A 20,692-nucleotide genomic window follows, 5' to 3' on the forward strand; every position below is an offset into this window, starting at 1 on the left:
GAAAGCTTTTTATTACTCTAAAAGAAATATTAAGAGATATCTTAAGAATACTAAACTTAAAAGTAATAATACACTTATCTTTTAGAGTTTCTTTTTAATATACTATATTGTAAATAGAGAACTCTATAATAATTATAAGCTTCTTACGCTATAAGCTTAGTATAAATAAAAGAAATATCTTAAGGTTATAGCTATATAGTAATAACTCCTACTTCTTAGTATTATTAATAACCTAATCACCCTTTAGTATAGTCTAAAAAAAACAAGAAATAAGTATAAATTCTTAATAAAAATAAGTAATAGTAGGTAGACTTAGAGTATTAGAGACATAGTAGTTATAGTAATAGGGGAGCTTATTCTTATAGCCCTAGAACTTTATACTAGAAAATATTATTAATCTTAAAATCTTAAAGCTAGGAAATTATTTTTACTAAAAATATATTTTAAGGCTTTCTTTCTACTTAGCCTATGAATATTAGAAAGCTTAAAATAATGAAAGTTTATATTTACTTTTATTGTCTTTATATCTATAGTCTAGCGTATCTTCTACTTAGTCTTTTTATTCTAAATAGTAGTTAATCTAGAAGAAAATAAGAAAATTAGTAAGTAAATCTTAATATAAGTAAGAATACTAAAGAATTAAAAGTTACTATTATAATAAGTAATTAGCAAGTATATCTTAGTAATATTAAGATTATCTCTATTTATAGCTTCACTTTAATATAAAACTAAATAATATAACAAATAATAATATTAAGATATACTTACTAATACATCGATTTATATAAAGGCGATAAATATAGAGAGAAAGATAGAAGTTATGTAAAAGCTTATAGAAAATAAGATATATTATATAAAGTCGCGATATAATTATAATATTAATAATAAGATTTATATAAGTAGAAATAAGTTTACTTTAGTAGTATCTTATTATTAATAATAATACTATAGTATTATATTTATTAGTATAGCCGCAAGTATAGTCTAAAATAATATAGATCTATTATAATATATATATCTAGTATTATTAAAGTTATTATTAAAGAAGGAAGGAATTTTAGAGAGTTAGAGTTACTTTACATATAGGGCGCGTTAGTGCGGATAAGTTAGCGCTAAGCTGGCACTAGCCGGCGGTAATAGGGGCGGCTGGAACGTTACTCTATAAGGAGAAGTGGTGATACGAGGATAGGTAGCGCAAGGCCCGCCTAGTCGGGTGGCTTGGCAAGAAGCAAGAGTAATATAGATCCCGCTCCTTTGTGGTTGTTAGTACAGTATTCCTTACCCGCTTCTCGCATCTTAGCGGTCTGCTAGAAGTCCTGACCCCCATGATTAGGTCCTAAGCGATGCAGAGTAAGGGCGCAAGTGAGCCTGGCTAACTACCGTGCTAGTCTTCTCGTACCAATGCATTGAGAATAATAAAATACAAGCCTTGCGCGTGCCCTTGTATGTTCCGTATGCTCACAGCCCGTCCAATAACCGCGCATGCAAAAGATATCTCGCATACATCCGCACTCGGAACCGTTCATCGAGTCGATAGAGCCCAAAATCTTTGGAGTTGAGTTTCCCGAAGGAAACGGGGCTGTTCGGAAACGAAATGCAGACATATGCAAAGTGAAATATGCGACCCCGATGTACCGCGCGACTGCTTTGTTGCATTGGAGCAACAACGTTCGGCGCAATTAATACTGCTCGCCTAAACTGCGCATTTGAAGAGATCCCAGACCAACCGATGGGGTGATGTCCGCATCCTCAAATCTCTTCCTGCAGCTGCGTGACAACGCGCCATAACTCTTCCGCATTCGATGTCTTCATCTACAGAGCGTTAACACAAATCCAGTTGGATGCGAGGGAACATTAACCTTGAGCTGCATCAATTCTAAGTTTGCTCCGCCATGACTGCCCCAGAACATGACGTATTGTCCTGTGGGTTTATCGCCCTTAAAGTCTCCAACCTTCAGCTCCTTCTTCACAGGCGTGTTGAGCACTACACGGTGAGAACCATCAGCGCGCATAACAAATCGCGCCTTCCGTGGCTTTTCTCCATTCTGGTTTTCTTCTGGCGGTGGCTCTTGAACGTTCAGTCGCAATGTGCCCTGACCGCGCTCTTTCCATTCCTTCTTATCAGAGCTGTCGGAGGCATTGACGAAGTTGTAGAGCTTGGCGCGGCAACTGAAGAGAACTCGCTCGTTCTCCTCGCCCGTCTCGACTTCGAGCGTGTCAGCGTGCCTGCGGTACATAGAAGAGGACCGCCAAGACGGTCTGGATAGGCGCAGTACTTACCGTCTTGTTCATAGAAACGCCGATCCTTTCCTTCGTCTTCATCTGTGCGGGGACTCCTGACGGTGTCTTCTTCATCATGACCAGCTTCTCCATCTTCTTCTTCATCGTCATCCGCAGCAGCTCCGAAGGGCCTAGCAGGCTTGTCGCTAAGACCAACGATGCTAGACGCACCCGGAGCCGCGAAGCTGCTCAATCCGCCGCCAGAAACACCTCCGAAGCCACCTCCCAGTCCACCGGCAAGTGAACCGAAGCCGGATGCACCCGTACTGGCACTCGCGAAAGACGGTTTGGCACTTCCGAGGAGGCCACCAAACCCTGAACCAGCAGAAGAGGCGGCTGGCGCGGCAGCGCCGAAACCTGAAGTCGCCTTGTTGCTTGCGGCAACCCCACCGAAGGGGGTGGTGCCGCCTGTCGAGCTGCCAAGAGCACCGAATCCTGATGTCGAAGAACCCGCAAGCGCACCGAAGCTTGATGCTTTGAACGCGCTTTCGGAAGTTTGAGATGATGCGGAGGGTGATTTTCTGCCTGCTAAGGCACTAAAGGGAGAGTTGGCCGAAGTGTTTGCAAAGCCGCTGGTAGGAGGAATCTGATCAAAGTTAATTTGCAACTACGTAGAGAGAAGCGTAAACTGCGTTTTACCTTAGCTACGGTAGATTTTTCTTGTTCTACAGCAGGTTGCGGGCTGTTGCTGTCCCGATGACGCTTTGTCTTCGGTTCCTCGATAGGCGTTGACTTGTCCTGAGCCGTCAGACCATTCTGCACTTCAGTTGACGGCGATTGATGAGATGTGGGTTGGTGTTCATTCTCTGCTTTAGACGCTTTCTCTTGGTCTAAAAGGAACTCATCGCGGGTCCTTTTGTTCTTTGGACTAGTCAAAAACTCCTTGCCATTTTGCTGATCCGAACCTGCGAGCGGTGAAGTTGGCCTCTCCAATATTGTGCCGTTCATCACTATGTTCTTCGGCGCAGTCTGAGTCTCCTCATCGGCCATCTCATGCTCGCTGATTTCTTGGACCGATTGTTCGCCTGACGTCTTGCGCGAACCGCTTCTTGATAGGTGCTGGCCAGACTGAATGTCTCTTGACCTCTTGCGTACGTGCCGTCCAGCGTTTCCTGTCGGCGGCTCATCCGTAGGATGACCCTCCTCAACGTCTTCTATACTTCGCTTCCTCCGCAACCGGCCCCTTTCGTGATGTCCAACGGGCGTGTTCTCGGCTGGCTGATCAGATAGCCCTTTGTTGGCTTCTCCTTCCGTAACTGCATCTTCCATAGGAGCATCAGAAGCCGGTATGTTGTCCGTAGGCAGGCCAGCGATGGACGTTGCTCTTAGCTTCTCACGTGCCTGTCGTTCGCTGCCCTCGGTATCACTGCCTGCCGCGCCATTGTCCAACGCTGAAGAAGTAACAGTCTTCGGGCGTGACGTAGGTTCGTCGGGGGCCTGCGGCGAACCGGATCGCTGCGTTGACCGGGCCATTGTAAGGGTGCGGATGCAGGTGCAGGAGGTGTCTGCTTTCCGGGCGGTAGATATAAAGAGACTATGGTCGAACAATATGGCAAAGCGGGACGACCACGAGGGTAGGTCGGTCCCCACGAAGGCCAGATTATAAGTTGCGAAGTAGCTAGGATCGAGCGTGGACCAGTCTCGCGTATGTCTGGTACACGGAGACGCACAGAAGTCGGCGTTGTCTCTTTGGTGTGGCTCGTTCAAAGAAGGCGGTGGCACCGAACAACGCACCGAGCGACTGTACCTCAGCTCGTGAGATCAGAACCAACACCAAGCTGACCCTACCGCAAAGTGGCTCCAAAGCTGCCAGCACAGGATCCGCGTGACCAAAGATGGAGAGAGGAGTCTTCCCGAAGCGCGGCTGGTCGCAGTGTTATCGGCGACTGAGTAGCGGTCGACTTCGCGTAGAGCGGCAAGCTGCGTTGCTTTGCTGTACTCTGGCGCACAAAGCGTGGCGGGCACCTATTCCAACGCGGCGCCCTTGATCTTGGATATCGTGACAGGCCACACAAGCGCGCGGAACCAGGTATCTGGGAGGCTTGGGCGTGCTTGGTGAGATGTACTCGAGTAGGGGGGCCGAGGACGAATTTGATACCGGCGCTTGAGTGTTTGAGCGTGAGGTGGGGGCCTCTGACTTGACTGGAGCTTCGCGGGGAGCAGAGCGCGGCGCCCTGCCACTCACAGCATCTCCTTGGACGGCCTTGGAACACCGCCTGCCATTTTTGCTCACAAAGACATGCTCGGACCGAACCAGATTCGTACGCTGGATTCAGACATGTAAAACTACGCTTGCGAACTCTATACTTATGTCCTCACGCTAGCACGCTATCTTGTCCAGCCTGTTCACTCTCACAAGGCCTCAGAAAGCCGCTATATGCTATAAGGTAGACAGCGGCTCTGGACATCCTACATCGCCTCCAGATACAATTTGCTAGGTTCCATATCCGCATTCTTCTCTGCACCTGTAGTATTGTGTTATGATGTGTTTGTAATAAACCTGCAAAATAAGAAATATTGAAGAAAAAGCAAAGCCGCCTAGCTGATGAAGCACAAACACCCTAGCCCCACATAAAAGACAAGCAAGGGGTATACTGCGATGCCGACTCGATTTCGCACAACGCCGGACCCGCCCAGGATGCTAACTCCAGCAGCTAGAGACCACGCGACAAGAACAATGTAGACCGGGATCCGCGCGATCGTGACCAGGTTCAGAGCGCTCAGCAAGGCCGCAATGACGAGCGGAAAGAGGGTATAGCCGATGATGCATACAGCCTGGAAGAACGATCTAAGCTGCGGTTAGCAAGTGAATTGCCCAGATCACGGTTGGAAAACTCACATGTTCCCACCAAGAAGCTTGATCTGCAATGTCACGACGGCCTCTCCAATCCATACCATTGCGAACACGCCGGAGAAGACGAGCGATTTCTGATCCTCTTGTGCCCGCATTGAGAGCAGGAAACTTAGTAGCAAGCAGAACAGTAGAGGGCCCCTGTATCGGCATCAGGTTAGCACGGTGCTGTGCGCAACGAGCAAGAGAGTCGCCCACCAAAGATCCCAATCCCTCAGCCCCTCACTCATCCCGCCCTGCAACACCACGTCGGCATCCGGCCACCTCCCTACCAGCCCCCTCACTCCCTCCGCACTGAACCCCGTAGCCTCGCCTCTCTCAGCAGCGCCAATACCACCGCCTCTCTGCATAATACCACCAAGTAGATACTTCGGCCACAGCACCTGCTTCATCTTCTCCCACACCGCGAACAGGTCTCTCGACAGCGTCTCCCACACCGTTTCATCAATCGTGTTTTGCGGTGCTCTTCGGTCCTCGCCGGGGATGCTGGAGGTGAGATAGTTCTGCGTTTCTCGGGGGTGGGAACGCGGCTGGATGTTGCCGGTTAAGGGGGCGCGGTCTGAGGCTGGCTGGAGCGGGTCGTCGAGGTCATCAAGGCCGGCTACAAAAGATCAGTAGACGCAGCAAACGAGAAGCCGCTAGGTCGTATACCGTCGTCTGGATCAATCAGGTCCCGCTCCACCGCGTCGTTGTCGTACGGGTTGTCATGTCCGGACGTTGATGCGCTGGGCATCATCGCAGCCATGGTTGGCTGTAATCCGTGGAAAGTCGCGGTCGGCCTAGCGCGCTATAGACGCCCTCGTCTGTTCTAATCGCGGCGTTGTTTGACTTTTCTATCAAGCCGACCTGGAGTAGTTACAGTGAGTGCCCGGTTCTCTGCGAGTCTGCCAACCCGCACCGCGGCCACAGCTCAGCTCCTGCGCAAGGCTCGGCGAAGCTTTAGTCCGGTACGGGCGCCGTTGAAAGCTTGACCCTTCTTGGCTTTGCTAGCGCGGCCCCCCATGCCACAGTCCCGGGGTCCAAGCTATCAGTCAAGGTCCGAGAATTCGACCGTGAGCTTGACTATAAGAATGACAATAGGCCTATTGGCGAGAGCATTGGGCACACGTTAGCAGCAATTCTCTCATGAGCTCAGCATGCCTGATGCAATTCTAGACGACATATCGCACAGGCGGTACAATCCACTGCGGGGCAGTTGGATCTTAGTGTCCCCCCACCGGACGAAAAGGCCCTGGCAGTAAGCGAGCAGAGCAGCTTCAACGTCTCTGAGAACAGGGTCTAATCTCGCGTAGGGGCCAGCAAGAAGCCGCCTCGAAGACGACGCTGCCAGACCATGATCCATCCGTGAGAACTGTGGACCATGTACCGAGGGCCAAGCACTGAACACACTCCAGTGCTACCTCTGCCCCGGAAACAAGCGCGCCCAGGGCGATGTGAACCCGAAGTACGAGAGCACCTTCATCTTCGTCAACGACTACAGCGCCGTGAAAGAAGAGCAAGCAGACTACAAGCCTCAAGACCAGGATGGCGGTACGCGCTCAACCTCCACCGCCCCACAGACCGCAACAGGCAAGCTGACTTCCGTATCAGGCCTCTCGGCTCGCTTCCTCCGCGCCGAATCCGTCACAGGTAAATGCTACGTTATAACCTTCTCCCCCCGGCACAACCTCACCCTCGCCGACCTCTCACCCCCCGAAATCGTGCCGGTAATCGAAGCATGGACAAGCCTCTACACGGCCCATCTCTCCCCGCACAGCCCCCTCGCGCAAGTTGCTCGAGCGACTACGCTTGCACCTCATGGCCATGACGATAACCCCTGGGCGCCAAACTCCCAGTACAGATATATGCAGATCTTCGAGAACAAGGGCGCGGCCATGGGCTGCAGCAATCCGCACCCGCATGGCCAGGCTTGGGTGACGACGGGCCTGCCCGAAGAACCTGCCCTCGAGCTTACACAGCTGCAAAAATATCGGAGGGAGCAAGGTGGGGCAAACATGCTTGAGGATTATGCGACGCTGGAGGCCTCGAAGCAGGAACGCGTGGTGTACGAGAACGGATCGTTTCTGGCTGTGTGTCCGTGGTGGGGGACGTGGCCGTTTGAGGTCATGATTGTGAGTAAGCAGCACAAGCGGGCGTTGGTGGATTTTGGAGCGGGGGAGAGGGAGGCGTTGGCCGAGTGTTTGGCGGAGGTGACGAGGAGGTATGACAATCTCTTTGAGACGCACTTCCCGTACAGTAAGTTCTGGTATGATGTCTTTCGAGTAGACCATCAAGATTCTGATTCAGCGTGTAGGCATGGGACTCCATCAAGCACCGCTAGATGGGACCAAAGAAGAGATTGAAGCGAGTCATTTTCACGTCCACTTCTATCCGCCATTGCTGCGGAGCGCGACGGTCAGGAAGTTTTTGGTGGGCTACGAGATGATGGCAGAACCGCAACGGGACATTACGCCTGAGCAGGCGGCCGCACGGCTGAAGAACTGCGGAGGAGAGCTCTACCGTAAGAAGCTGGAATAGTGGACATAGGAGGTTGATAGATCCGTAGTCTCTCCCACATCCTGCCGGTCTTGCTCTGAGTGCTGCGTTGGGAGAAGCTGGGCGCACAAGGCGAACACCGTGAGCGTCTTGACGTCCGCATCCCTTCCTGTGGACATTGGCGTGCCCGCTGCTCGCCGCCATTGGGCCGTTCACGCGGCCCGCCTTCGCCACTGAGTGAATTCTGGACCCAGCTATATTCCCGGCTCATTCGATCTTTTTGCCCTCCCTTTCCGCCTTCCTCAGAGCCCTTTTCCTAATGTCCTCATGCATTTTTTTGTTGAAATCAATGACGAATTTATTCCGCGTCCCGACAAAAGTCTCCAATGCCCATAACATGATCCCGTGACTCCAGTACGGCGCACAGGTATACGCAATCCCACTCGCTCCCCCACTCCTCCCGACTTTGCTCAATGCCGCCCTCACGAACTGCTTCGGCGTCGGGACCATCATGCTCGGCCTCTTGATTTTGCTCATAGCGGAGGTGACGAGGTAGGACTGCACAAGCTGCACCCTGATGTTGTACGGTGCGAGTTCCGAGCCGAGAGCCGACGACCAGTGCTGGAGGAACGCCTTGGAGCCGCTATAAGTTGCCAGCAGGGGTGTGGGTAGAACGCCGCCGAAGGAGGCCATCGTCAGGATAAGCCCGCGTTTGCGCTGGATGAGGATCGGGGTAACAAGCTTCGTCATCCGTAACGTGCCGATGCAATTGATGGTGATAATGTCCTTCATCTCGTCCTCCGGGGTCTGTGCAAACGGCACGGGTATGCTGTGGCTGAGGCCCACGTTGTTGACGAGGATTGAGACATCCGGGAGGTCTGCGAGGATACTGCTGAGGTTCTGATAATCTCGGTCGTCGTTTCGGGCGAAGTCCATGGCGTAGACTTTCGCCTCGACGTCATATCTGGACGAGATGTCTTGCGCAAGGGCATCGAGCTTGGATTGGGTACGGGAGATGAGCAGGACGTTGAAGCCTTTGGCCGCAAGCTGGAGCGAGAATTCTTTGCCGATGCCGTCGGAGGCGCCGGTTACTACTGCCCAAGACCCTTTCCGGCCAAATTTCTGGACCTGTGTATCCCATCAGCAAGCGGATCGCCGCAATTTCGTCGTTGGAAGCAGTGAACTTACAGGCTGGCCTGGCAAAACAAAGAGGCTCAAGAGCATGCGGAAAAAGGCCGCGAGCTTGTAGAGGACGAGGGCTAGACCTACAGCGGCGAAGGGCAGTAACACAGATGGCGGGAGGAAGTCATCCATGGTGAGAAGCTTGATTCCTGAGATATGCTGCTTTCAGCGAAGATGGCGCTCAAGTGGTGTTGGGACTGAGCGACCCTTGAACTCTCGGCGGGCGAATTGAACCATCAGTGCTGATATCCTCCACACCCTCTCCTCTCACCATTGCTCGACAAGAAGGCATTCCCGGTCAGTACAATGGCGTCTATGGTAGCATCGCTTCTTCCACCTCACCAAGGTCTTCTTCCCAACTGGCTGCTTCTGGTATACCTCAATTCAATTCACCTCCATCTATCTCTCCCCAGGAACACGTTAACAGACCGTAGGTATCAATCGTCTCCGTAGCCAACAGTGCTCAGGCATATGCCACCCTCACATACACCGCACGCGTCTACTCCGGCACCACCTCGCCATCCTCCAAGAACTCCTCACTCAAGCCCTCGCCAACGACGCCAAACCTCACCACCGTGTCCCCAGTAACACCCTTATCAGCACGCACTTTCGGTACCTGGACGCTTCTGTCCAGTATCATACGCCTTTACGCTGCCTATAACATTGACGACCCTGTGGTCTATCAATTGGCGCTGTGGACGTACGCCGTTGCCGGCTTTCACTTCTTCAGCGAGTGGCTGTACTTCGGAACCGCTAGATGGGGTGCTGGTCTTGCGGGCCCAGTGTTCGTGTCTACGGGTAGTCTGGCGTGGATGCTGAGCCAATGGGGCTGGTACGTCCGATGACGAGAGCAGATCAAAGGGTGGATGTTAGTAGGAGGAGACTGTGTACTGGCATGCAACGGACATAATGATTATGGTCACGAGGGAAGGCCAGACAACACTCCTCGACACTCTTAGGCACAGCGAAAATTACGTAGTCGAAGGGACACAGCATCGCACTCGGTCGCTACATCTCAAGAACGGATGGCAAGGCCATGTTGATAGCAACGTCCAGAAACCGCCTCGCCGAGTCGTGAGCTGCCTTCAAACGATTCTCTCAATGAAATTGCTTCTAGTTCTGCTATCCGTCCATTTCGCCTATCTTACGATGATCTTTATTAAGGACAAAAAAGATACCGCCTTTTCGATATGGTACAGTACACTGTCCTTACACTCACTGAGGCTGCTGAATATCTCTACAGTCAGCAATTTGGGTATCTCGATAAGAAGCCTGCAAACCTCGCAGTCTTCAACTCAAGTTCCACTCCGACGCCTGCCACACATACCAACCTCAACCGGCTCACCACCTCCTCTCTCGGTATTTCATACTCCCCCTGCCCTTATATACAATCCCTCCCCCGTCGGGCCCAGCATCAAGCTCACCACCACCTAATCTCCCTTCATCCTCCCGCGCATACTTCATCCTCTCAGCGTCCCTGTCCCTATATTTCCCATCCCTCCCACCTCCACCGTCTCTCCCGTCCCACCGATACTGATTCGGCAGACTTCTCTGTCTTCTAAATCCAGGGCTATTGTCACGCTGCGCGCTCACCTCATACTCCCTTTCACGATCACGCTCACGACTCTTCCTCTGTGCGGGCGAAGGCGATCGCGAAGGCGGCGTGCTCCTTTTCCTCCGGTGCCTAAACGGGGGACTCCCGCTCCCATGTGACAGCGAGTGAGTGCTACCCCGTGACCGTTGCCGAGGTCGGCCGCGTAGAGTCTCGTCTGGAAGGGCGTCACTGCGGCGGCGGTCTTTCGCCCGTGGTGGGGGAGGGGAGCGCGACCGCGACCGCGACCGAGAGGTTGAGCTGGACCGGCGAGATTTTCTGTGCCGATGGTGGTGTCGCGATGCCGAGCGCCGCATGTGTCCTCCTGAGGTCGATGGAGAGCGGGATGGGGAGCCTGACCGCCTGCGCTTGCGGCGGCCGCGGGAGGCGGAGGTGTCGGTGTTTGTGGTCGAGGGGACTAAGGTTGCTGCGGTGGGAGCCTTTTTGCGCCGCTCGAGTTCGCCGCAATTGGCGATCAGTACGGGCTTAGTGGGTCTGTCATTCTTGTCCACGGGGAGTGCAGCCAGGCGATCGAGGACGGCTTGGCCTGAGACGACGTGTCCGAAGGCAGTGTGTTTGGCATTGAGGTGTGGGCAAGGAGCTAGGGTAATGAAAAATCTGTCCGTACCGCCTTGTTAGCCCTCCATAGCTTCACAACCCGCGTAGGCATCCGGCGGTCGAAGGATAGCACTTGGCGCCGCATACTGACTACTGTTCGTGTTCTTCCCCCGATTGGCCATGCAGACCAAGCCTGCTGTATCAATTTCCCTCCAACCAATGTTCTCGTCGTCGAATTCTCCGCCGTATATTGAGTCTCCGCCAGTGCCATCGCCTTTTGTAATATCCCCGCCTTGGATCATGAACTCGTCGATTATACGGTGAATGGGCGACATCTTGTAGGTCAATGTCGGGTTGGAGCCTGTACATAGGGCGCGAAAGCTAGGGCAAAGTCAGCTCAACCTGTCATGGGGCATGGGCGACTGGACTGAGGCCGACACACTTCTCGCATGTTTTTGGCGCCTTGTCGGCGAAGAGCTCCACAACCAGTCTTCCAGCCGGTTCCTCTGCGACATGGACGTCCAGAAAGACGCGCGGCCTGATGGCGGAGCTCGCCATTGAGGACTGCAGCTAGACAACGTGTTGGCTAAGTCGAGGGTGAAAAGTGAAAATTGAAAAGTGAAAAGTGAAAATAGGCGATGCGTTGTAGCTGTTTTGCACAGACATGACGCCCGAGGTCGAAGCCTTGGCAGAAGGTGCAGCTCGAGTCAGGTTCTGTTCTGCCACCGCCTTTGCTTGACTGCTTGACCCGTCCCCGAATCTGCATCTTCATCTTCACTTTTCTCAAGCTGCCGTACTCCCCCACACCCCCACAGTGAAAACAACCTACACTCCTTGGACAGCATAAGCCTCGCCAAAAGTATCTTTCGCCAAACTTTGCCCCCGTCGCAGCGCCTTCCGCCTCACGATACAGCTTGTAGGCCCGCAGACTTCCAGCTCACAGCCGAAGGCGCAATGCCCTCCACGTACAAGAAGGAGAAGCCTTGGGGTACGCGCCCTTCATCTCACACCCTATAGCGCGCACCACTAATCCCCGCAGACACCGACGACATAGACAAATGGAAAATCGACGAGTTCAAGTCCACCGACAACCTAGGCGGCACCTTCGCCGAAGAATCCTCCTTCGCCACCCTCTTCCCCAAATACCGAGAAGTCTATCTCCGCGAATCATGGCCCTACATCACCCGAGCGCTCGAGAAGCACGGTATAGCGTGCACGCTGGATCTCGTCGAGGGAAGTATGACCGTCAAGACGACGCGCAAGACGTTTGATCCAGCCGCTATCCTCAACGCAAGGGATCTCATCAGGCTGTTGGCGCGGAGTGTACCAGCTCAGCAGGCGGTCAAGATACTGGACGACGGGGTTGCGGCCGACATCATCAAGATTAGGAATCTGGTGCGGAACAAGGAGCGGTTCGTCAAGAGGCGGCAGCGGATCTTGGGCCCGAACGGATCGACGCTCAAAGCGCTAGAACTGCTCACGGGGTGCTACATACTAGTGCAAGGCAACACCGTGAGTGCCATGGGGCCATACAAGGGCCTCAAAGAAGTACGGAGGATCATCAACGACTGCATGGCTAACGTCCACCCGATATACCACGTCAAGGAGCTCATGATCAAGCGCGAACTAGCCAAGGACCCCGAGCTGGTGAACGAGAGCTGGGAGCGGTTCCTGCCGAACTTCAAGAAGCGGAATCTAAGTAAGAGGAGGATGCCGCATAAGGTTACGGACAAGAGTAAGAAGGTCTACACGCCGTTTCCGCCACCGCAGGAGAAGAGCAAGGTGGACCTGCAGATCGAGAGCGGCGAGTACTTTCTGGGCAAGCAGGCGAGGGAGAGGAGGGAGAGGGAACAGAGGGAGGAGGCGATGCGGGAGAAGATGGCGGAGAAGAGGAAGGAGAGGCAGAAGGAGTTTGTGCCGCCGAAGGAGGATGGTGTGGTGAGAGAGAAAAAGCGGAAGAGAAAGGAGGGTGAGGATGGAGAGGAGAAGAAGAGGAAGAAGAAAAGTGAGGCCGAGGAGGTTGAGGCGTGACCAGTGTTAGCGATTGGCTGTACGTCTTGATTTTAGTGTTACATTGCGAAGGCGTTCGGGGCGCACCTAGGATGTGGAGTCGAGTATCGCCGGCTGCTGCGCTTCTGCTGTTGCATGTTTTGGACTCCAAGCATCGAGCATGTGGGTCTCATTGCACCGGCTTGGGATGATCACAAGAATGCATAAAGAGCGTGGTGATTACTGCTGTATCCAAAGGCTGAACGGCAGCTCGCAGAATATGAGTAGCGGTTACATCCATGTTTTCATCGTCCTAGCGCGAGGCATGTGAAGTGACGGACTGCGGATATGGTATGGCACTTAATATTAGTAGCTGACGCCTTGAGATAACTTCTAACCTGTCTAACTGCATACATCCCACCTCTCGTGAAGCTCGCAGAGCTGTCCCGAAAAGCACAACGTATAGGGGGACATGCAGGCTCCATGCTGTGACTGGTGTAGGACGTATACGAGTAGAGGTAAGCTTCGAAAGAGAGCCGGTGGAGGGAGCTTCACAGACGTGCGCGCAACTAGTACGCCTAGAGGGTCGTCATATAGATGGTAATTCGATTGACTAAAGGATCGCCAATTGCATATATACAGAGGGTGCACATCAGGGACCGTCTCAAGGCGCCTGCGTCGAGGTGCGAGCGCCGCCACGCTCGAAGTACGACCATTGGCCTTCAGGAGCCTTCTCTTCTAGCTCTTCCCATCTAACAGCGAGTCAGCATCTGGAACGGAAGGACTAGGTGAGTGTAACTTACACCTTGCTCTCAACCATCTTGTCCACCAGTTGATACTCGCCCTCGGCGACTTGAATCACCTCTTCGATCAGACCGGCACCAATCCGGTTCTCCAAGTCATTGACCCTACAGCAGTCAGCGCTGAGAAAAGTCGGTAATCCAACCGCGTTGTCAAAAAGCAGCATGCAAGCCCCCCAACTCTTTCAGTAGCAAGGGCAACCTACTGCTCCATCGTCAAAGGCGGCTCCGGCTCCAGCATAAACTCTCGTGCCACCGTCTCAGCCATTGCTGGCTCCTTCTGCATCGCTTCCGCCTGCCCCTTCCTCTCCGCGCTATTCCTCACTCCCTCCAGCTCCGGGGCTTCGATCGGCTCGCTATCCCACTCCTCCTCCCTCTCATCCACCTCCTCGGCATACCTGGTCGTCACGAAGTCCTTCCCCGCCGCCGAGTGCTTGATGCCCGTGCCATGCTTCTCAAAGGCGTCGGGATGCGCCTCGATCTGCTTCCTCACGCGGGCGGCCCACTGGTCGAAGCCCTCGGGCTTGACGGACTCGATGATGGACAGGCGGTGGCGGGTGAGGGCTTCGGTGGACTGGCGATAGACGCTGTATTCGGGGACCGCTTTCAGCTTGTCAAGGGTGCCGCTGTAGAGGTATATGAGGGTCGAGCGCGGGGACGGGTGGGTGAAGAGGCCGGTGAGCCCGGTGGGTGCGCCAGACTCGAGGAATTGGCCGGGCTTCACGGCGGCGAGGAGGCGAAGTGCTGGCCTCATATCTGCGGAGGGTAATTGAGCGCTCGCGAGACGGATGTGATGGTGGATTGCTTGCTGGGTGGTAGTGCTTGGAGCTACTTATGTTTGGTGGTGCAAGTCGCTGCAGGTGACGTTTTGGGACTGAACGGGATGGGATTGGCGGGCCGTTTCCGTGGTCGAAGGCGAGGATCAGGCACGACAAAGGTCCGCAACGAGGAGAAGACAACAGTAACTAACAGTCTCCTACACTACAACTACCACTGCCACCGCAAGCACTACTGCGACGACCATCGCTCTCGCTTTGGGAACCGCATATTCCACGTACACCTACCGCCCCGTCGGCTCAACGTCCATCGAACCTCCTGATCGCGGCTTGCGCCTCCCAACCTTGCCCCTCAACCAGCGACAGTGTAAGATTATATAGCAACCCGAGAGAACAGGCAACAAACATCCGAGTCCCGGTTCGACTACAGAGAGACCCTCGTGCGCTCGGAGCGCCGCGTCTCGAAAATGCGCTGGCGGCTCCTGTCTGCCCTCGCCCTCCTCTCGCCCGTGCTGGCCGTGCCGCAGGTAGAGGCTGATCCGGCGCCGGAAAAGGCAGCAGAGATACCCGTTGCGCCTGTCGCTCCTGCTGCCTCTCCTGCTTCCACGCATGCCCCCACTGTGTTCAATGGCCAAACGGTGCCGCCTATGAGAGAGCTGAAGGGTGCGACGCTCGATGAGGATATCAGCAAGGGCTACTGGTGCGCAGTCGCCGAGGGACAACACCCAGCCGTTGAGCGCACAAGCTGACATCTTGTGCTCGTAACGTAGGTTCGTCGAGTTCTTCTCTCCTTACTGCGGCCACTGCATAAAACAAGCGCCCATATACCAGACCCTATACGAGTTCTACTACACCTCCAAACCCGTTCCAACCTCCAAGGAAAAGGAGGGCGCCGATTCTCTCAACACCTTCACCCGCTTCTACGATCTGAAGTTCGCAAAGCTTGACTGCATAGCCTATGGCGACGCATGCGGCGCGAAGAAGGTGCAATCCTTTCCCACACTCGCATTATTCAAAAACGGCGAGCTCGTGAAGAGCAAAGTTGGCACACAGAGCTTGAAAGAATTGAGCAAATGGGTTGAAGAGACCCTCGAGTCCATCCGTCCAGGCTCACGACCAGCAGGTGGTGTGAAGCTGCCCAAAGTCGGTGCGAAAGAGGTGGAAGGAGGAGCCAAACCCGATGGTTCTGAAGCCAAAGGCAAAGACCCAGCCGCCGGTGCTGCTGCAGCCTCAAAGCAGAATGCGCTGGCCAGTGCAAGCGTTTCCTCTGCCTCACCAGCAAAGACCTCCAGTGCCACGTTGGAGTCAGACTACCACCCGAACCCGGCCGGCACGTCGATGCCACTGACTGCGGAGAAGTTCCAGAAGCTCGTGACCACTACCCGCGAGCCGTGGTTCATCAAATTCTACGCTCCGTGGTGCCATCACTGCCAGGCCGTGGCGCCCAACTGGTCACAGATGGCGCGCGAGATGAAAGGCAAACTCAATGTTGGAGAGGTGAATTGTGATATCGAGAAGCGCCTCTGCAAGGACGCCGGAGTGCGGGGCTACCCTACCATGCACTTCTTCCGCGGCGGCGAAAGGGTCGAGTACGACGGACTCCGTGGCGTCGGTGACCTCATCGCCTTTGCGGAAACGGCTGTTGAGAGCGGGACGGGCGTTGTAGACGTTGATGCCGCCGCATTCTCAGCCATGGAGGAGAAGGAAGAAGTCATCTTCCTGTATCTTTACGACCACGCCACCACCTCCGAGGACTTCCAGGCATTGGAGCGCCTCACGCTCAGCTTGATAGGGCACGCCAAGCTCGTCAAGTCCAAAGATGCGAAGCTGAACGAGCGCTTCAAGATCAGCACATGGCCGCGACTGCTTGTATCCAGAGATGGCGTACCAACGTACTATACAGCGCTTGCGCCAAAAGACACGCGCGACTTCCGCGCGGTCCTGAGCTGGATGCAAAAGAACTGGCTCCCTATCGTCCCTGAGCTGTCCTCTAGCAACGCGCGCGAGATAATGGACGGTGCCTACGTCGTCCTCGGAATACTCTCGCGTGACCGGGCCGACGAGTTTGTCGTCGCCAAACGCGAGATCAAAAACGCGGCACTCGAGTGGATCGACAAGCAGACGAAGGCGTTTCAGCTGGAGCGCCAGGAGCTGCGCGACGCGAAACAGCTTAGGATCGAGGAGGCCGAGGATAGAAATGATCAAAGAGCGTTGAGGGCGGCGAAGAGCATCAGGATTAACATGGACGAGATACCCAGGAAGGAAGTTCGCTTTGCGTGGGTGGATGGCGTTTTCTGGGAGAGGTGGATCAGGACGACTTTCGGTATCACGGTCAAGGAAGGCGAGCGGGTGATCATTAACGATGAAGATGTAGGTTTTCTCTAATACACTACTGAAGAGTTACGCTGACAACAGCCGCAGAACCGCCGCTACTGGGACCAAACGATAACGGGTAACCCCATCGTCCCATCCCGCACCTCTATCCTCGAAACCCTCAAGAACGTAGTCGCCTCTCCGCCAAAGCTGAGTCCGAAATCAACCGTCAGCTCTATCGAGCACTTCTTCTTCCGCATTCGTCAGATCTGCTCTGGGCATCCGTATCTCGCTCTCGCCATGGGCCTTGTCGTGCTTGTGGGTGGTTCTATCTGGGGCCGCTCAAGGATGCGAAGGAGGAACGGGGGCTTTTTTCAACTGAATGAAAAAGAGGGGTTGTTGGGCAATGTTGGTGGTGCTAACGGAAAGGTCGATTGATTTGCGTGTTGTGCTCCATGTTACCTTTTCGTTCACTTGGTATCAGGCGGCTCAGTTCAGAAACATTGTGAAGACGATAAATTTCGGTGATTCTGGAGTCCAGCGCTTCCTATCATCCGCGTGCTGCTCCATAAATGCTCTGTACATGTTGAGTCCAAACATGGTATCAAATCTGTCGACACCACTTCACCATCCCTCCCTCCAACCCCTCAACCGCCCCAATTTCCTTCAAACTAACATCGCACCGCACCATCCCCGTAGCCGTCACGCTGCTTCCCCCGGCTGACACCGGAACCAACAGCCCGCACCCCACAAGCCTCTCCCACTCGGCGCTCGCAACATCCCGCCCCCAGACCCTGCCCCCCACGCCGCCAGTCGCCAGTGCGCCGCCGGCGGCGCTCTGGGTCCGCGCCGTGGAGGCCAGAGACACGTACTCGGCGTAGGTCATGTTGAAGTTTGTGGTTGGGGTGTCGAGGATGATGTCGAGGCGGGCGGCGGCGATTAGGAGGGCGAGGGCAAGGGTTGGGAGGGTGGGGATGAGGGAGAGGGAGGAGTCTGGGGGTGTGAGGATTGTTGAGGGAGCGGAGGAGGGCGGGAAGAAGGCTGGTGAGAGGTAGGGGTTGGATGTGGTAGAGAGGTGGGAGATGGAGAGGAGGAAGGTTGAGAGAGCTGAGGGAACGGATTTTGTGAGGTGGTAGTGGGGCGCGAGATGCCTGTTGAGGAAAGATGCGTCGGCGAAGAGAGACTATAGATACGTTAAAAAGGGGCTAGTAAATAGGATTGGTTCAGACCTACTGATATGGATGAGTTCCAGCCAGTCAGAACATCTGACGTGGACATCTCTTTCGGCCCTCTGCCTTTTTGTGGTGCCTTCGCAGGCTGCGTGAGTATGGCTCGCTCCTCGATAGTTAGCTCTTCTAGTTTGATCTGAAGCGCTGATTTGCATATCTCCTGGAAGGCCTGGAAGTTCTTCGCGACTGACAAATGGACATAACGGTGACTGAATCGACTTTTGACACGCTTCTCCAGACTCTCTGACACATCAATCTTAGTCGTTAATCCCAACACCGCAATCGGAGCCTTCCTGGACTGTGCAATGTCAAACAAATTGTACAGCAGCGTCTGGCGAGGATGCGAAGCAAACAGATCGAACTCATCCATTACGAAAACCACAGCTTTGGCGACCTGGTCAGACTCCTCGCCTGCAAGCTCCGACGGATGAGACAGTAGAGCCAGCAGTTTCGAGAGCGTGTCCGCGTAGTTCTTGCCAAGCGCATCTTCTTCCAGATCCATCTCCTTTCCAAGCTGCCTCCACACTTCACGTAACGCTAACTTATCGTCGGTATGGATGAACCCGTTGAGGCGGACGACGTGGAAGTTCTCGCGGTTGTCTTTCGACAGTTCCTTCAGTACTTTGTTGACCAGCGCGCTCTTACCACTGCCCCTTGAGCCAATGAGCAGCATGGAGTTCCCCTCTCCGGCGTTCACTGTCTGTTCCACCAGTTGGTATACTTTACTGTATTCATCATCAAGGCCGACTAAAGGTATCGGTCGTTTCCCTGTCAGTTTCTTCATGACGAGCGTTACAAGCAGCTTTGCTGGACCGCCATCGCTGAGGGTCCGACGCTCTGATTGTGCTTTAGAGCCCGCTAGTACAAGATTGTTCTCCTCAGGGGCAAATTCGGCTCGAGTCGAGGGAGGGGATGTCGCAGAAGACACCATCGGTGAAGCAGTTCGATCACTGTCCGGGTCATCGCCGCCTTGGCTTGTATCTTCTGTCTGCTCCTTCAAGTATGCGGGCGTGTTGGCAGCATTCCGTCTGACGACCCGTGGTGACCTTGGTTGGTCGTTTCCAAGCAATCGTCCGAAGAATCTGCTGATCTGCGGCTTCGGAGAATCAACATCCAGTTCTATCCCCCGGTTCTTTGCAATCGTAGTTTGCTCCCTGCTGGGGGTTTTCTTTCGAGGCACCTTTGCTTGTTCTACAGTGCCGGGGCTCCGTTCATGTTCCACCGTTTCCGCTTCATGAACATGACAATCTAGCCTATGGATCTTTCTATTGGGGCGCCTCGGCGTTGTGCCACCGGCAGTACCTTCAGGAATGTTTATAATAGACTCTTGAACCGCCTCGTCTTCGGACACGTCCTCGACGTTATCCGGAACCTTCGCCCGCCCGCGGATCTCCCGTGTTGCTGATAGCTGCGCAGATTCACTAGGTCGCTCAGCGACCACACCAATGCTTCTTCGAGTATTTAATCGTGACGAAGTTGTTCTCTTGCGCTTCGCCGACGTACTGTCTGCCTCATCTTGTGGCTTGGGAATCTCTGCTGCCTCTAGCTCCTTCGATGCTGCTGCTGCTTCCCCATCTTTTGCTTGTCGGTTTCGCCCGGACGGAGTTTCGGTCTTCTTCGGCGACGTTCCTGTAACTGGCTTGAACTCGGCAAGTAATCTTGCCCTTCGACTGCCTGAGCGTCGTGCGACGGCCAGTTCATCCTCCCCATCCTGTGCTGGTTTCTGGGGAGTGTTGTTGGCTTGGGCAGTAGTTGGCTTCCCGCGCGTGAATTTTCTGCGCGCCGGGGTCTGGGCGGCTATGGGTTCGCTTCCGTTTGTAGTTCCTGCCAGGCGTTTACGGAGATGTTTTGAGGGCGCATCTCCGGTCAATGCCCCGTCAATATCGTCGTAGACATCCGCCTCGTTCTCCGGGTTCTTGCGCCCTTCACGCTGAGTTGCATTCGCCGCGACTATCGGCGAGCTAGCAGTTCCAGCTCCAGTGTTGGTCTCATCCAGTGTGAGCCTCTCGGTGCTCGCGCCTGAGCCATTGACTGCTGACCGACGAGTGCTGCTCCTGGTCGGTCGCTTAAGGGTGCCTGTTGCTGGGGTATGGGGAATTGCTGAGCTCCGAGCGGGGGTGGGCGTGGGCGTGTCAGATGTATCGAGCTTCCTCCGCTTCGTTGATCTGGGAGAAGCGTCCATGACTACCGTCGTCAAGCAGAGGGGTAGCAAGGCAGTAGAGAGTCGGGAGACGGGGCGAACGTCGTGGGGGCATTATCGGGCCATTGGAGGTGCAGGGAGTGAGGATGAGGGAGTGCCTTTAGTGCCTTTCGTGGGCGGTCGAGCATCACAGTGTGGCTCAAGAGCTGCTGGCTCAAGAGCTGCTGTCGAGTCGAGTGCGGAATCTTGGCGGCAGGCGCGTCGCGTGGGTCCCTTGGTCGCGTCCACCTGGCCATCTAATCTAATCCATCGCTCGAGTGCAGTTCCGCGGCCAGCCAGGGCCAGCCACTCCAGCCAGCTCTCTCAACAGCAACACCACACAGCCTTCAGCCATAGGCCAGAGAGAGCCCAGAGAGAGCCCAGAGAGAGGCCATTGCGGTCCAGTCCCCTTGAAATGCTAGCGAAAGCTGTCCAGAGCCCCGACAACCTGAAAAGCCTCTCTCCAGGT

The 20,692-nt window shown here is 54.3% G+C and overlaps 10 protein-coding genes across 10 annotated transcripts; 4 read left to right on the forward strand and 6 right to left on the reverse strand.

The window, feature by feature from the left end:
• Positions 1–1,749: 1,749 nt before the first annotated feature.
• Positions 1,750–3,753, reverse strand: W97_05269 (uncharacterized protein; the record flags this gene model as incomplete). The annotated part of the gene is made up of 4 exons (XM_007783153.1): positions 1,750–1,812; positions 1,860–2,206; positions 2,281–2,866; positions 2,920–3,753. The coding sequence occupies 4 exons, from the start codon at positions 3,751–3,753 to the stop codon at positions 1,750–1,752; spliced, it is 1,830 nt and encodes a 609-aa protein (XP_007781343.1).
• Positions 3,754–4,818: 1,065 nt separating this feature from the next.
• On the reverse strand, positions 4,819–5,876 carry W97_05270 (uncharacterized protein; the record flags this gene model as incomplete). The annotated part of the gene is made up of 4 exons (XM_007783154.1): positions 4,819–5,068; positions 5,120–5,272; positions 5,330–5,732; positions 5,783–5,876. The coding sequence occupies 4 exons, from the start codon at positions 5,874–5,876 to the stop codon at positions 4,819–4,821; spliced, it is 900 nt and encodes a 299-aa protein (XP_007781344.1).
• Positions 5,877–6,267: 391 nt separating this feature from the next.
• On the forward strand, positions 6,268–7,648 carry W97_05271 (galactose-1-phosphate uridylyltransferase; the record flags this gene model as incomplete). Its single annotated transcript, XM_007783155.1, has 5 exons — positions 6,268–6,368; positions 6,424–6,475; positions 6,526–6,661; positions 6,722–7,366; positions 7,425–7,648. 5 exons carry the CDS (start codon positions 6,268–6,270, stop codon positions 7,646–7,648), a joined length of 1,158 nt encoding a protein of 385 aa, XP_007781345.1.
• A 225-nt stretch (positions 7,649–7,873) lies between these two features.
• Positions 7,874–8,920, reverse strand: W97_05272 (3-ketoacyl-CoA reductase; the record flags this gene model as incomplete). Its single annotated transcript, XM_007783156.1, has 2 exons — positions 7,874–8,734; positions 8,795–8,920. The coding sequence occupies 2 exons, from the start codon at positions 8,918–8,920 to the stop codon at positions 7,874–7,876; spliced, it is 987 nt and encodes a 328-aa protein (XP_007781346.1).
• A 174-nt stretch (positions 8,921–9,094) lies between these two features.
• W97_05273 (uncharacterized protein) lies at positions 9,095–9,633 on the forward strand (the record flags this gene model as incomplete). Its single annotated transcript, XM_007783157.1, has 2 exons — positions 9,095–9,160; positions 9,223–9,633. The coding sequence occupies 2 exons, from the start codon at positions 9,095–9,097 to the stop codon at positions 9,631–9,633; spliced, it is 477 nt and encodes a 158-aa protein (XP_007781347.1).
• A 935-nt stretch (positions 9,634–10,568) lies between these two features.
• Positions 10,569–11,495, reverse strand: W97_05274 (uncharacterized protein; the record flags this gene model as incomplete). Its single annotated transcript, XM_007783158.1, has 4 exons — positions 10,569–10,742; positions 10,799–10,997; positions 11,085–11,318; positions 11,380–11,495. 4 exons carry the CDS (start codon positions 11,493–11,495, stop codon positions 10,569–10,571), a joined length of 723 nt encoding a protein of 240 aa, XP_007781348.1.
• A 396-nt stretch (positions 11,496–11,891) lies between these two features.
• W97_05275 (uncharacterized protein) lies at positions 11,892–12,968 on the forward strand (the record flags this gene model as incomplete). The annotated part of the gene is made up of 2 exons (XM_007783159.1): positions 11,892–11,925; positions 11,977–12,968. The coding sequence occupies 2 exons, from the start codon at positions 11,892–11,894 to the stop codon at positions 12,966–12,968; spliced, it is 1,026 nt and encodes a 341-aa protein (XP_007781349.1).
• A 622-nt stretch (positions 12,969–13,590) lies between these two features.
• W97_05276 (uncharacterized protein) lies at positions 13,591–14,480 on the reverse strand (the record flags this gene model as incomplete). The annotated part of the gene is made up of 3 exons (XM_007783160.1): positions 13,591–13,678; positions 13,730–13,834; positions 13,933–14,480. 3 exons carry the CDS (start codon positions 14,478–14,480, stop codon positions 13,591–13,593), a joined length of 741 nt encoding a protein of 246 aa, XP_007781350.1.
• Positions 14,481–14,969: 489 nt separating this feature from the next.
• Positions 14,970–17,253, forward strand: W97_05277 (uncharacterized protein; the record flags this gene model as incomplete). The annotated part of the gene is made up of 3 exons (XM_007783161.1): positions 14,970–15,202; positions 15,273–16,872; positions 16,924–17,253. The coding sequence occupies 3 exons, from the start codon at positions 14,970–14,972 to the stop codon at positions 17,251–17,253; spliced, it is 2,163 nt and encodes a 720-aa protein (XP_007781351.1).
• Positions 17,254–17,419: 166 nt separating this feature from the next.
• On the reverse strand, positions 17,420–20,226 carry W97_05278 (uncharacterized protein; the record flags this gene model as incomplete). Its single annotated transcript, XM_007783162.1, has 2 exons — positions 17,420–17,998; positions 18,049–20,226. The coding sequence occupies 2 exons, from the start codon at positions 20,224–20,226 to the stop codon at positions 17,420–17,422; spliced, it is 2,757 nt and encodes a 918-aa protein (XP_007781352.1).
• Between the last annotated feature and the right edge of the window lie 466 nt (positions 20,227–20,692).

Source organism: Coniosporium apollinis (assembly GCF_000281105.1).
Source record: "Coniosporium apollinis CBS 100218 chromosome Unknown supercont1.25, whole genome shotgun sequence".
In the NCBI taxonomy this organism is placed as follows: Eukaryota; Fungi; Ascomycota; class Dothideomycetes; genus Coniosporium; species Coniosporium apollinis.